Source organism: Seriola lalandi, unplaced genomic scaffold (assembly GCF_002814215.2).
Source record: "Seriola lalandi dorsalis isolate HSWRI2012SDOR001 ecotype SW California unplaced genomic scaffold, Sedor1 jcf7180002054369, whole genome shotgun sequence".
Lineage (NCBI taxonomy): Eukaryota > Metazoa > Chordata > Actinopteri > Carangiformes > Carangidae > Seriola > Seriola lalandi.
Window position 1 is genome coordinate 78,666 of NW_019524922.1, and position 15,834 is coordinate 94,499.

At 44.6% G+C, this 15,834-nt stretch overlaps 1 protein-coding gene across 2 annotated transcripts; it reads right to left on the minus strand.

Annotated features, from left to right (window-relative positions):
* Positions 1 to 913: 913 nt before the first annotated feature.
* acvr2aa (activin A receptor type 2Aa) lies at positions 914 to 15,442 on the minus strand. 2 transcript variants are annotated; one of them, XM_023408606.2, is made up of 12 exons: positions 14,384 to 15,442; positions 11,815 to 12,046; positions 9,279 to 9,394; positions 8,923 to 9,077; positions 6,634 to 6,657; positions 5,787 to 5,930; positions 4,935 to 5,078; positions 4,539 to 4,684; positions 4,307 to 4,421; positions 4,077 to 4,215; positions 3,667 to 3,797; positions 914 to 3,483 (listed from the first exon to the last, which is right to left on the minus strand). In XM_023408606.2, the coding sequence occupies exons 1-12, from the start codon at positions 14,436 to 14,438 to the stop codon at positions 3,289 to 3,291; spliced, it is 1,596 nt and encodes a 531-aa protein (XP_023264374.1). In that variant the 5' UTR covers positions 14,439 to 15,442; the 3' UTR covers positions 914 to 3,288. The 2 variants fall into 2 exon arrangements, with proteins under 2 accessions (XP_023264374.1, XP_023264375.1); XM_023408607.2 differs by lacking the exon at positions 6,634 to 6,657 and having other exon boundaries at positions 14,384 to 15,440.
* Between the last annotated feature and the right edge of the window lie 392 nt (positions 15,443 to 15,834).

Here is a 15,834-nt window from a genome sequence, read left to right on the forward strand (position 1 = left end):
CGGTCTGGAGGAGTCGCAGCATTTATTTACTGACAAACAGCTCACTGTACTCACATCTACACTGCTAACTAGCTAGCTAACTCTGCTCCGGTCACTAGCCTCACCTCTCTGTCTCTCTGTCTCTCTCTCTCTCTCTCTCTCTCTGTCTCTCTCTCTCTCTCTCTCTCTCTCTCTCTCTCTCTCTCTCTCTCTCTCTCTCTCTCTCTCTCTCTCTCTCTCTCTCTCTCTCTCTCTCTCTCTCTCTCTCTCTCTCTCTCTCTGCACACACCTACGTACCGATCTATTCCTGAAAGCATCTGCTCTACTCCTGTAACAATATTCTGTCTGTAACTTACAGCAGATCTCACAGAGGATAAATCAGCTTCATTAGCTGTTTACTTGCTACTTGTTGCTGCTGCTGCCTCTTAACTCTTAATGCAGAAGTTTCGTTTCCACACACGTCTGCGCATGCGTATTGTGCTGCAATATCATAACTGATCCGTAACGGTAGAAGCCAAGTGAACGAGTTTGCCAAAGCTGATCACCAGTCAAAGATCCAGGATTATCCTCATTGTGCAAACCTACGAATAAAGCTGTTGTCCTCTCCACTTGACAAGCTCCAGCCTCTGTGAACGGGACTTGGTCACACCCGCGGAAATGACACAAACTATCAATTAAACGGCTGGAAGTCAAACAAGCTTCAGAGACAAGCTAGAGGGCGGGAAAATACATGATGAATGAAACGGGCACCAGATCCTTAAAGAGACAGAAGCTGTTCTGAGATCATTACTTTTTTTTTATGATATATCTTATCGTTTCATTATTTAACTGTTTTAATAAGATGAAACGGAAAGTGGTTTGAATAATAAAGCATTTTTTAAAAAAAAGTTTTGTTTGTAGGTTTTTTGTTTTGTCTTAAATTAAACAACAGAACCAAAGCAGAGCACTTTATTTTCTTCTGTACAATATTCAACAGTCGCCTCAGACAGATGCTCTCACACATGGGGGGGGGGGGGGGGGGATAAAACATTGTCACATTGAATATAAAAGGTGATGAAGAGCAGATAGTCTTCCTCAACATCTAACAAACGCCTCAGTGTCACTGTGGCAACCATCACTGCTTCCACTGGTCTTTACTGTGTTTCTGCTGTTGGACAGACTGACCTGTAATGATTTTACACATGTTCACACTCTACAACTGATCATTGATTAACTCTAATAATCAATAGGTTTGATGGAACATCTCATCAGTGTTCTCTGTTCTCCACTGAGGAACCACAGAGTTCTGATACTGCTTCATGAATCTGGAGAAAAACAATGAGAACACCAGTGATGTCACACAGACAGCTGTCACCACACACACCGATTATTATCATCAATCTATCAATCAGCTCATCAATCTTCTATTATTCTGGACCTGAAAACTCTGTTTAATATTGAGGAGAAAAAGTAGCAAATCATCAGATCAATTATCAGGATAATGAGCAATAATCTGTTGATCAATTGATCGACTAATTGCTGCAGCTATTACTGACACAACCTAGGCTTAATAACTGTGCATAAAAATTACAGCTGCAACAGTTAATCCATTAATCAATTAACCAGTTATCAGAAAATTCATCTGAAATTATTCTGATAATTAAATAATTAGTCAAAGTTTTTTGTCTGTCTCAGTAACTGATCGATGACTGATCAATGACTGAACAATGACTGATCAATGACGGACACCCCCCCCCCACCAACACACACACACACACACACACACACACACACACACACACACACACACACACACACACACCTTCTGCCCAGAAAGTTATTGTTCGGAGCTTCAACATATATTAATGAACCAGATTGTTTTTCATTCGTACATCATCATCATCATCATCATCATCATCACCATCATATAAAACGTGTTTCTTTTCAACATTATAAAGAACTTTTTCTGTTTTTGTTTCTTGTCCATAAAAAACAAACTCATGCTAAAATCACATCTGACACAACATTCATATGTACAAACTGGGGGGGGGGGGGGGGGTGTTCCTGTCTGGGGTCAGGTATTAGATTAGGAGACAGCTGATCTCTGTCTATGTCAACACAGTCCATCTGAACCACAGAGCTCAGAGTTCCTAAAGGGCCCTGAACGCCTCCCTATTGGTGGATCGTCTCAGAACCCACAGATTCTGGATCTGGATTAAAAATCCACCAAACATTTGAAGCCTCAACGCGAGGAAGAACTATTCATCAATAAGTTAATTAGTTCAATAATTAGTGATAATAACATTTATCTGATTTCAGTGACACATCTTCACTTTCTTTATAAATCAGGTCCATGTCTAAGACCTGGACTGAGACCTGGACTGGTCTGAGAGCAGTCCCCTCTGAAGTCCAGGTCTCAGACCAGTCCCATGTTTCCTTTAATGTTCATTCTTCTATATAAATAAATAATATTCTGGTCAATAACTTTAATCAAACCTCGTTAGTTTCGAGGCTCCACAGAATCTGAATGAACCACAGACAGGAAGGAAGAGGAGAAAACTAGATTTCAAAATAAAACTGTCAAACACAAATAAAGGCATGCTGTCAATATTCACTGCAAACTAAACAGGAAGTGTTTCACTGTCTCAGGGGGTTCTCTCCTCAACAGCTGATCAGTTATCAGTGTATTGATCAGCAGCCCGATTGGTTCTGATGAGGAGAAACTGGACGACTGAACAGACCGTAAACTAACATCATGTTTGGATTGTCAGGGTGAATATATGGATGATTATTGATTATTGATTCTGATAGGAGCTCAGTGTCTCTGTAGTGACTGTTGATCGTCTGTATCAGTGTTCAAGTTGACTCAGTTTCTCCTCCGATGTTAAAGAACCAGACATCAGAGAAAGAAAAGGAACTTCCTGTATGTTTGATGTGTGATCAATAACCTGATTATTAGACTCTCTGTATATATGTATATAATAATAATAATCTGTATATGTACACAGCAGTGACACAGACATTCAGAAGCTGTTTCTTATTGGCATCACGTCGGAGAAACAAACAGCATGTGAATAAAAACTCAAGTCGCCCTTTTATTCTGAAATTATCCTCACATTATCGTAGAAAAAGTCTTTTATTTTGCAGTAAAAAACAGGAACTGACCAGAGAGAGAGAAACTCTCCACCATGTTGTCCTTATCAGTCCCAGACTCACCTGCAGTCAGAGGTCATCTGACCGCCAGCAGGTCACCTGACCGGCTACGTCCGCCATCAGAGACGGTGTTCACTGAGGGAGTCCCTGCTCCGTCCTGATTGGTCCTGAGCCTCGTCATAGACTCGACTCTTTAGGAGGGTAGTCCACGTTAGTTACCATGGTGACAACCGTTACAATCTCCTCTGGCGCCGTGACACTCGTCTGTCGCTGCATCTGCACGACCCGCTCCTCCACGCAGCCGGCCGACAGCCGAGCTTCGGCCTCGTGGTCCCAGCACTCCTCTATGGTCTCACAGAGCAAGGCCAGACCCTGAAGGGGAACCAGCAAATCCACATCAGACACACTGGGAATTATGGGTAATGTAGTCCACATCACTATACACAGTGTATTAATGAGTACAGGCTGGTGTATTGTGGGTAATGTAGTCCACATTGATGTCAGTGTATTAATGAGTGGAGATTGGTGTATTGTGGGTAATGTAGTCAGACTCACAGCGTGTTTCTGCCAGCACTCTCTGAGCAGCGGTCTCAGCTTCTTGTGGACCACCACCTCCTGCATGTCCTCCAGAGACGGATGCTGACCCACCTCCTCCTCAAATGGCAGCATGTACTCATCCACTGGACCTGGACCAGAGACAAGGGGGACTGAGATGGTTCTCCACCAGCAGACAGCAGCTGCTGTAAATGTGGTGCACACTGTTGTGGTGTAGTGAAACTAACAACCACCAGGTGGCGCTGTTCTCTGTTCATCACACACTGAGTGTTTCTGCTGTTCACATCTGACTATTGATCATGTTTTCATCTCCTCAGCTGGGTCAGGGTCTGACGCACACATGCACGAGCGCATGCACGAGCACACACACACACACACACACACACACACAGAGTGCTGGTGCTTGTTACCGTCAGCAGCTTTGCAGCGTGAGGCGAGCTCCCACAGCACCAGACCCAGAGCGTACATGTCGATCCTCAGGAAGGCATCTCTCTGGAAGTTGATGGCTCCCTCCAGGACCTCCGGGGCCATGTACCTCCTGGTCCCCACCTGACAGACAGGGACACACCTGGGTCAAAGGTCTGGAGTTGGGAGGGGGGGATGAGACAAAGACGTCAGCGTTCCTCCCAGGTGAACTCACCTGTCCATGGGTGTCTCCTGGAGATTTTCCCGCCTCAAACCTGAGAGCGAGGCCAAAGTCAGCGATGCAGGCGGTCAGGTTGGACTTCAGCAGAACGTTCTTACTCTTAAAGTCCCTGAAAAATACAGAGTGACACGTCCTGTCTGACAGCTCTCTGGACACCTGTGTACCTGTACCTGTTTGTGTGTGTGTGTGTGTGTGTGTGTGTGTGTGTGTGTGTGTGTGTGTGTACCTGTGTGCAATGGCAGGCTTGTGTCCATCCTTGTGTCCAGGTATGTCTTCGTGCAGGTAGGCAAGACCCCGGGACATGGACTGAGCGATGAGACAGAGTTCAGACCAGGAGAGAACGTTGGCCTTCAGGTAATCTGTTAGAGAACCCTGAACACAGAAAGTCTCAGGTTTTTAAAAATTATTTATGTTTTAGTTTCTTCATTATTTTAAATGATCAAATCAACATCAGTTAATACATGAGCTTTATAAAGATAAAATATCAATCTAATAATAAATAAAAATAATAATGAAACAATTAAAACTCAAAATAAAATGTTTTAATGTTTTCTGACTCATATTTAATCAGCTGTGTGTGTGTGTGTGTGTGTGTGTGTGTGTGTGTGTGTGTCAGTGTTACCTTGTCGTGGAAGGCGGTGATGAGCCATAGCTCCATATCCACATTACTTCCTCTCTTCTCGGCTCCAATGAACTGCAGCAGGTTCTCGTGTCTCATCCCGTTCAGGTTGTAGATCTCAAACTCATTCTGCCACGACTGCTTGTCCTGGAAACAGAGGTCATGAGCAGAGTGTTATGGTTGTGTTGTTTACTCCCTTGTTTTGTAGTTGTGTTGTTTTTCCTCTCAGTGGTTGCAGCAAAGACTCACAACTGATGAACACAACCTTCATCTGACTGATGCCACAGTGTGTGTGTGTGTGTGTGTGTGTGTGTGTGTGTGTGTCTGAGAGCAAGTGTATTCGATTGAGGTCATGTTGGGTTTACTGATGCTGATTGGCTGAGGACACAGTCAGCCTCGGGGGGATTAAAGCTGCGAGCCTTAAGTCTAAACACACACACAGCAGTGGGGGAGGTTCGGAACTGAAACCAGGTCTGGACCACAGAACCTTCTCTACCAGGCAGAGAGGAAGTGATGTGACTCAACAAAATAAAAGCTGAATAATGAATGTGTTTCTGAACAAACAGCTGTGTCACTTTACGTCCTGATATCATCATGACAACCAGGTCACATCTATCCAATCAGGGTCTGTGTTCATATTCAGTCTCTGTAGATCGTGTCGTAAATGTAAATGTTCCTCTACAGATGTTCTTGTGCAGATGTTAATGTCTAATGACATCAGTAACTCCTAGACTCTGTTCATCATGTATGAATGGACAGCTGCAGTCACATGATCAATTGTTTCTCACATTACTTGACATGTGAACAGACAGTTACTGTAACAGAAAGTCAGTACCAGAAACAGTCAGTACAGACCTGTATGGGGAAGATCTTGACAGCCACATATTCACTGAGCAGCTGAGCCTTCCACACGCAGCCGAAGCGCCCCCTGGCTTTGATCTCTAGCAGCTGCAGCGGCTTCTGGCCCAGGATGGGGGAGGGGGGGAGGGGCCCAGGGTCCTGGAGGATTAACATGGAAACCACAGACTGAGTTTGTGTGTGTTCAGGTCCTACAGACGTGTTCATGTGTGTGTGTGTGTCTGTGTTTTCAGGTCCTACAGATGTGTTCCTGTGTGTGTGTCTGTGTTTTCAGGTCCTACAGATGTGTTCCTGTGTGTGTGTTGACTCTGGACTGTGCGACAGTGAAGGGTTAATGTCTGTCTGTGTGTGTTCAGGTCCAGACTCTGAACTAGATCTACATGGAGCAAGTTTAACTGTCTCTCTGATCATCCAATCAGCTCATGGCTCTGCTGCCACTGTCCTCCATCTTCATTGATTACATTAGATTACTGATCAAAATGCAATGAGTTTTAAGAGCGCCCTCTGGTGGACCAATCACTGTGTGGATAAACCAGCTGGTCTCTGATGAGACATGTCCAGTCTGAACTGAGCTGTAGAGAGGGCTGATGGGAGATGAAGTCCAGACCTGTTACTGACTGCATGCTCAACCTGCTTTGTGACATGCACATGGAGACAACGTCTGTCCATCTGTGCACAAACATCCACATCACAGAGCATAAATAACAACGAATAAACAACAGTGGCAGAGACACAGAGACACAGAGTAACAAAATAAAGGCATCTCAGGCTGAACAGGAAAATCAAGATGCAAAAATAAAACAACGGCACTGATGAAGCTGAAACGACGAGTTTCTCTTCTTACCTCGATCATAATGTGAAAGGCGTGCTGAGAGAGAGAGAAACATGTTGAGTCAGAACCTCAAAGCTACACCTGGGCCTACACACCTCAGAGTTACACCTGGGCCTACACCTGGACCTCAGAGTTATACCTGGGCCTACACCTGAACCTCAGTTACACCTGGGCCTACACCTGAACCTCAGAGCTACACCTGGACCTCAGAGCTACACCTGGACCTTAGAGTTATACCTGGACCTACACCTGAACCTCAGAGTTACACCTGAACCGCAGAGTTATACCTGGGCCTACACCTGAACCTCAGAGCTACTCCTGAACCTCAGAGCTACACCTGGTCCTACACCTGAACCTCGGAGTTATACCTGGGCCTACACCTGAACCTCAGAGCTACACCTGGACCTCAGAGCTACACCTGGACCTACACCTGAACCTCAGAGCTATATCTGGGCCTACACCTGAACCTCAGAGCTACACCTGGACCTACACCTGGACCTCAGAGCTACACCTGGACCTACACCTGAACCTCAGAGCTCTATCTGGGCCTACACCTGAACCTCAGAGCTACACCTGGACCTACACCTGGACCTCAGAGCTACACCTGGGCCTACACCTGAACCTCAGAGCTACACCTGGATCTACACCTGAACCTCAAAGCTACACCTGGACCTACACCTGAACCTCAGAGCTACACCTGCACCTACACCTGGACCTCAGAGCTACACCTGGACCTCAGAGCTACACCTGGACCTACACCTGAACCTCAGAGCTCTATCTGGGCCTACACCTGAACCTCAGAGCTACACCTGGACCTACACCTGAACCTCAGAGCTCCATCTGGACCTACACCTGAACCTCAGAGCTCTATCTGGGCCTACACCTGAACCTCAGAGCTACACCTGGACCTACACCTGGACCTCAGAGCTACACCTGGACCTACACCTGAACCTCAGAGCTACATCAGGGCCTACACCTTAACCTCAGAGCTACACCTGGGCCTACACCTGGGCCTCAGAGCTACACCTGGGCCTACACCTGGACCTCAGTTACACCTGGACCTCAGAGCTACACCTGGACCTACACCTGAACCTCAGAGCTACACCTAGACCTACACCTGAACCTCAGAGCTACACCTAGACCTACACCTGGGCCTCAGAGCTACACCTGGGCCTACACCTGGACCTCAAAGCTACACCTAGACCTACACCTGAACCTCAGAGCTACACCTAGACCTACACCTGGGCCTCAGAGCTACACCTGGGCCTACACCTGGACCTCAAAGCTACACCTGGGCCTACACCTGAACCTCAGAGCTACACCTAGGCCTACACCTGAACCTCAGAGCTACACCTAGACCTACACCTGAACCTCAGAGCTACACCTCGGCCTACACCTGAATCTCAGAGCTACACCTGGACCTATGCCTGGGCGATATGAACAAAACCGTTGTCACGATAAAAATTTCCATATCAGACGATATCAATATTTATCACGATAAATGCCTCATCGTTATTTCTTTCAGGTTTAAAGGCTGATTTTTGCTCCTGAGAGAAAGTTGAAGAAACCAGACAGTCAACTGTGGTTTTTAACTTTTCTATTTAGTCAGAACACGACAAACACTTGCCAAACAGCATAACATTCAAAAACTCAGAGGCACAAACATTCAAAACATAATCAAATATACACGATTAAAATCAAAATCCTTTTCAGTGTTTTTTGCTCAACAAAGTAAATAGAAAGGTTCTGCAGTGTGATACAGCATACATGTCACATGATCAGACTGCAAAATAAATAAATAAATAATCAGACAGAGAAGATTTACACTGGGTACTGGCCTGGCGCTGGTCAAGGGTCCTCTAAAACTTGTTTAGACATGTAGTTTCTTAGTTTCTGTGTGTTCTAACTGGTGATATTATTTCAAATGATGAAACAGGTTTGAGGTGTTACCTGTTTTTAATGGAACGTTTCTCCGGCACAGTGTGCAGTGCAGATTGCACTGTTTTTTGTCAGACTGTAAAAACCCAAAATATCTCCAAACTACTGAAGCTGAGTGCCCTCTCTTGTCGACGACATCTTAGTCCTCCGAGCTGCATTCTCCTGTTGTCTGCGGTGTTGCTTATATCCCCTAATCTGTTTTCTCTGCTGGGCCTACACCTGAACCTACAGACAGCTTTCATTCAGCTGACTACAGTAATATGATGTAGTATATTAATCTGTGGATGACGGGTGTGTGTGTATACAGCTGTTTAAAAACACCAAAGACGAAAAAGCTCCGCAGAAACACTGAGCAGGTCTCACCTGTGTGGGCACCAGCACAGGTGGGTAGGCCAGTTTGTGGTGACGGTACATCCAGAAGGAGAACAGGACTATGGCGGTGACAGCCATGATGGGAACCAGGGAGTACATCAGAGTGGTCAGCACCGGAGGCGGAGACGTCACGGGTTTGTTCGTCGCTACGGAAATGTACAGCGATATAGAAGTATAAAATAACGACATCACAAACTGTTGACAGCAGAGTTCATTTACAGAAGGGATCAGACAGGACAGGTGAACAGGCAAACACATGGACAGGTGGAGAGGTGAACAGGTGGACAAGCTGACAGGTGGACAGGTGACCATGTGGACAGGTGAATACATGGACAGGTGAATCTTACTGGGTATCGGTGACAGGTAGCCTTCGGGGCTGTAGAAGAACTTGTCGTTACACAAAGCACCTTCACAGCAGCAGAAGAAGACTTCAGGAGCATCTTTCTTCTCCATACACTCATTCCTGCCAAGAGAGAAAGAGTCAGGTAGGTGTGTGTGTGTGTGTGTGTGATTCTTCTTCACCTGAAGAAAGTCTGTTCTCAGTGTTTCTGTAGTTCTGATGTCATTCATTATTATTATTCAACAGTTTCAGCAGCTCACTGTTCAACAATAATCAATAATTGATATCATTCATTAACCTGGGCCCATGTGTGGATTACTGAACAGGTCTACAGAACCCTGGGGCCCAAATGATCAGGGGCCCCTGTACCACAACCTCAATATCAACTGGTTTGATAGTTACAGAGCACAGAAGACGCAAAGAGACATAAAACTACCACAAAGAGACAGAGACATGAAACCACAACAATGAGACAAAGAGACACGAAACCACCACAATGATACTAAGAGACACAACACCACCACATAGACATAAAGAGACACGAAACCACAACAATGAGACAAAAGGACACGAAACCACCACAAAGACACAACGAGACACAAAACCACCACAAAGAGACAAAACCACCACAAAGACACATTAACCACAACAATGAGACAAAGAGACACGAAACCACAACAATGAGACAAAGAGACACGAAACCACCACAAAGACACAAAGAGACATAAAACCACCACAAAGACATGAAACCACCACAAAGACACAAAGAGACATGAAACCACCACAAAGAGATAAAAAGACACGAAACCACAACGAGACAAAGAGACACGAAACCACCACAAAGACACAAAGAGACATGAAACCACCATAATAAAACAAAGAGACATGAAACCACCACAAAGAGACATGAGACCACAACAATGAGACATAGAGACATGAAACCACCAAAGACATAAACAGACATGAAACCACCACAAAGACATGAAGCCACAACAAAGAGACAAACAGACATGAAACCACAACAAAGAGACATGAAACCACAACAAACAGACATGAAACCACTACAAAGAGACATGAAACCACCACAAGGACACAAAGAGACACAAAACCACCACAAAGAGACAGAGACACAAAACCACCACAAAGACATGAAACCAGAACAATGAGACAAGAGACATGAAACCATCACAAAGACAAAAAGAGACATGAAACAACAACAAAGACACAAAGAGACACAAAACCACCACAGAGACATGAAACCACCACAAAGAGACAGATACATGAAACCACCACAAAGAGACAAAAATACATGAAACCACAACAATGAGACAAAAAGACACAAAACAACCACAAAGAGACAGAGACATGAAACCACCACAAAGACACAAAGAGACATGAAACCACCATAATGAGACAAAGAGACACGAAACCACCACAAAGAGACATGAAACCACAACAAAGAGACAAACAGACATGAAACCACAACAATGAAACATGAAACCACTGCAAAGGGACATGAAACCACCACAATTAGACAAAGAGACACGAAACCACAACAAAGACACAAAGAGACACAAAACCACCACAAAGACACAAAACCACCACAGAGACATGAAACCACCACAAAGAGACAGAGACATGAAACCACAACAAACAGACATGAAACCACTGCAAAGAGACATGAAACCACCACAATGAGACAAAGAGACACTTATCCACCACAAAGAGACATATGAAACCACAACAAACAGACATGAAACCACCACAAAGACATAAAGAGACAGAAAACCACCACAATGAGACAAACAGACATGAAACCACCACAAAGAGACATGAAACCCCCACAAAGGGACATGAAAGCACCATAAAGAGAATAAAAGACACAAAACCACCACAAAGACACATAAAACAACGAGACACATAACCACCACAAAGACAGATAGAGACATGAAACCACCACAAAAAGACATGAAACCACTACAAAGAGCCAAAGAGACACAAAACCACAACAATGACACAAAGAGTCATGAAACCACTACAAAGAGACAAAGACACACAAAACCACCACAAAGAGACACAAAACTCTGATGTCACCCTCTGTCAGGGACAGAGGGGGTTACTGAGCACCGACAGGTAAACCTCACAGGTGAGTCTTCAGTCACATGACCTGCAGTAGACTGAGGACTGAGCTGTGAGATCAGTTCATCTCCCCACCCCCACACTACCCTACATCTGATTCCTGTCTCATTACCAGCAGCTGAATCAGCTGTGATCAGTTTTGATCAGTTGTGATCAGGTGTGATCAGCTCGTGTCTGCAGTGTATCATGATGTTCAGACTGATACTTAAGGAAACTTAAAAACAGGAGGATTCTCTATGAAGTTCTGCAGCCTGTTTCTCTTGAGTTTTATTGTGGTGGGACATCAGAGATCATGACATCATCAGGAAGTGATGCCACACTGAATCAGATCACCATCTGGTTCAGGTCTGACTCAGGTGGTCTTACTGTGACTGGATGTGGTCTGAAAGAGGACTGACAGTCACCTATCGTAGCAGTTGACGTCGTCCAGCCAGCAGCCCTGTTTGACCACCTGGACGGCTCCTGAGACATTCTTCCACGTGGCGAAGCAGTGCACCCTCTTATCTTTCTCCCCAGAGCAGGTGACCACCCCGCTGACGTTCCCCCGCCCCTCAGACGCTGAGGAGGAGGACGAGGATGAAGGGCTGTAGTTGTAGTGGACGCACTTCTGAGTCTCTGAGCGACCCAGGATGGCACCTGAGGAAGAGACAGAGTCCGTCAGAGTCTGGACTCACCTGGTTATCAGCTCAAACTGTTCAGACCTTTTTCTAGATTAATACCTGCTCCACCATCACAACCAACACAACACAGAAGCTCTGTAATTATTTACCAATGTGAAATAAATGTCAATTATTTATATTCATGTCACATTATTGTCATTACTTCATGGCATATTCCTAATAAAATGACTAATCAATCATTCAAAAGGAGATAGGTCTGATAATCAGCAGAGAACAGATTAACCAATCAAGATCTAACGTTACTGGCACTGACCATCCATCAGATTTTACTGATTCTAATGTCTCCACTCTTTTCATCTGAAGGATGTCTTGTTTACAGACAGGTATGAATCCACCTGTCATCAAGATAAGGACAGGTGAAGCTTCATCACTACACCTGAGATACAGTGAAACCATGAGGCTGAAAACAGAGGGATGGTCCTTTAAATATTTAGTCTTATCAAATGTGTATGAGCTCCACACTGCACGCAACACCCACCCACCCACACACACACACACACACACACACACAGTCTGGCGCACATGAAGCTGCTGGTTCTCACCCAGATGTTCTTACTGCAGCCGCAGCATGTGTCCAGATGTTCAACTGTCACTGATGAACTGATTTATCACTACAGCCCACACACAGTCCAAGCTTCAGTTCAGTCTGCTGCTCACCTGTCTACCTGTCCCCTTCCTTCTCATGTGGACAGACAGGTATATAAACCACACTCATTATGGCCTGTTATCTGTGTTCTACAGATGTTACAGATGTTGAAACAGAATCAAGTGCAAAGCTGTGTGTCTGAGGGGAAACACAGGTGTGTCACCTGTTCTCTGGTCCAGGTCACTGTCCTTCAGTAAGTCTGTTACCTGCTTAAATAAAGGTAGAATAAAGGTGTTACAGTGACACATGAGCAGTCATTTTCTCCGAGTCTGCTCTGATACAGTCATTTAAATATCTCATCTGTGGGAACAGATGACAGGTATTTTTCATTATTGTTCCAACAGACTGTCTGACACTTCCTGTGGCAGCTACACCTGGAGCTACCTGAATGCTGCTGGTCTCACCACCAACACCTGGAGCTAACGCAATTCTCAGCAGAACAGACATGGAAGCTTTTTGCAACCGGCTGCTGTTACGTTTGGTAACTGAAATTTCAGTTCAATTTCAGTTACCAAACCGTTAATTTCAATGTAGTTCAAACACATTTTGGTTCATACCAAAATACTATTGGTATCTCAATGAATAAAGGTTTGATACTAACAGTACAATTACTACTGTTAACATTTATAAATACTTTGGGCTTTAGATACTTGAAGTATTTCCGTGTATCTACCAAGTACAACCAAGTCCAGTTCCCCTCACTCAGAACCTTCAAACGTCTGACTCCAGAGAATTTCTGGCATTTTTCCACCTGAAAAATGACTCAAATTATAATTATAGATTGTAATATATGTCTGTTGATCAGATAATTAACAAATTAACTAATTTCTTTTAGCTGTAAACAGGATGTGTTTGGATTTTTGATGGTTGATCAGAGAAGACAGACATATGAAACTCGGAAGATCTTATCAGCTTTAAAATCTGAAACTTAATAATGTCAAATATTCTCTAGTTCCGGCCTCTGAAACAGGAGGATGTGTTGTTTTCTGTGTTATATCATTGTAAAATGGATATATGAAGGTTTTAGACAAAACAGGACATTTGAAGAGGCTACACTTGCATTTTTCACTATTTTTTACATTTCAAAGAATAATAATTAGTGGACTAATTAGAAAAATAATCATTAGGTCAATCAATAATAAAACAAATAGTAACTAGCTGGAGCCCTAATCACTCCACAGAAAATGAAAGGGCTTCATCATCCAGGTGATGTTTCAGCTTCTCTAACTGAATGTTTCCAGCTTCTTAGTCTTCAGTGACAGTTAACTGAACATCTGATAAATATGTTTAGTACATCTACTTCAGCTCAGAGAACTCAAGTATTTAAGGGAATTATGTTTTCACTACTTTCAGGTGGTATACACGTCAAACGATTAATCAATTAATCTCAGATTATTCGATCATAAATATATTCATTACCGACATAACTGGATGTTGTAAAAGGAATGTTTCGTGTTTTCTTACGTCTCAGTAACTGATAATGAAACACTGGAGAACAGGATCATGGTAGGAGCAGATCTGAACTGAAACTCTTTAAATACTGTGACTCGAACAACAGCTGCAACTGGGCTCCTCAGGCAGTGAACCCCTCCCACTGTATGTACAATGTGTGAAGCCAGGTACGAGCTGTGATGACAGCAGACTCACCTGAAGAGCAGGAGATGAGGAAAACACTGAAGGCCAGTTTGGTCGCTGATCCCATCGTGGATCCAAAGACAGAATCCGTTATTGTAGTTATAATCCAAAGAGAAATCAACCGGAATGAACGTCCCTTTAAACTAGACCTGGTTTAAGGTGATCAAATATAACACATTTAGCCAGGATGAAATGAGGTAAATGTTGAGCACTGAGCTGCAGTTATAACCCGTTTATTTGAGGTCAGGCCCGATTAAAGAGGAGGCACCGACAAACCGTGTAATATCATCCAACTTCCAGGTCCCTTCATCGGGATCAAATACAGCTGAGCGGCCGGTTCACTGTGTGATTACAGGTAATGTCATTGACAGTTATACACTTGGTAGCCTACAGTCGAACTGGGTGTAAACTGGAGCAGAAAAACAGCCTTTTTCTCCGGCAGCAGACAGGACATTTTCATCGATCTGCACTGATTTAGTGTATTTCAAGAGCGGGATTGAGCGGAGCTCCGGCCGTTGCTAGTCGGTGGTAAAGTCGCTCCAAAATCCTGCTTTAATTTACGGAATCTCCAAGCTGACCGTCACACCGAAGGAACGCTAAACCCGAGCTGTCCATAAGGTGTTTGGTGTCAAATAAACACGACGCTGCTCAGGACGTAGTGTCGGTGGTGTGATCCGGGATCAGAGTCCGCATCTAGAAAACAGCCCTCCACGACCAGACACAGTGTTACCGAACGGAGCTGCAGTCTTCAATCCGCTGCTGACGACCACAGCTCGGTCATCGAACAGCTAGCTGGCCTGGCTAGCCGTTAGCTTAGCCCCGCAGCTAGCTGGTTTAACGGGAGAGGGTTTCCTCACCGGATCCCGAGGAGGAAAACAACAAACCGCAGGCACGACCACGCAGATTCTCTGCGGGTTGGCGGTGAACCAGTCGTGTAAACGATCCGCCCTGAATAAAAATAAACATCGGCGGTTTGTTTCTTCCCGCTGCGGTTCTTCTCCGTCCTCACTTCCAGTCTCTCCCTGCCTCTGCGAGCGCAGGCAAGATGGCCGCCCCGCACAGATTATTTTTGTTTTTTTTCCCACCTTCTTCCATGGTAATCCCTCACAGGGCCGAGGATCGTCTGAATGACATCAGCAGTAGCCAATAGGCTGCTTGGAAGGAGCTCCGACCGTAATCCTCCGCCAATCCCGAGCGGCGTCCTGATTTAAAACGGCTGGAATAACAGAGGAGGACCGCCTCCTGTCAGACAGAGTGGCTCCGGATCCCTTCTCCGGACAGGTTCAAATCGAAAACACAGAGTAACGACTAAACTAAGGAGGAAGGGTTAGGAGAAGCACATTTAACACATGAAAGGGTATGAGATGAAGGCATCAACATTCAGGTTATCGAAGCTATTTTCAATTAAAAGTCAAAATCAAAGTAAAGAAATGGGACAAATACAATAATCACACTACTCCCTT

Coding starts and splice junctions, on each gene's coding strand:
- acvr2aa (XM_023408606.2), bottom strand. CDS start 14,438: ATGGGATCAGCGACCAAACTGGCCTTCAGTGTTTTCCTCATCTCCTGC. Junction 9,395..11,814: donor GACGTCAACTGCTACGATAG/GTGACTGTCAGT, acceptor CTCTCTTGGCAG/GAATGAGTGTATGGAGAAGA. Junction 6,658..8,922: donor CTGTGCTGGTGCCCACACAG/GTGAGACCTGCT, acceptor TCTCTCTCTCAG/CACGCCTTTCACATTATGAT.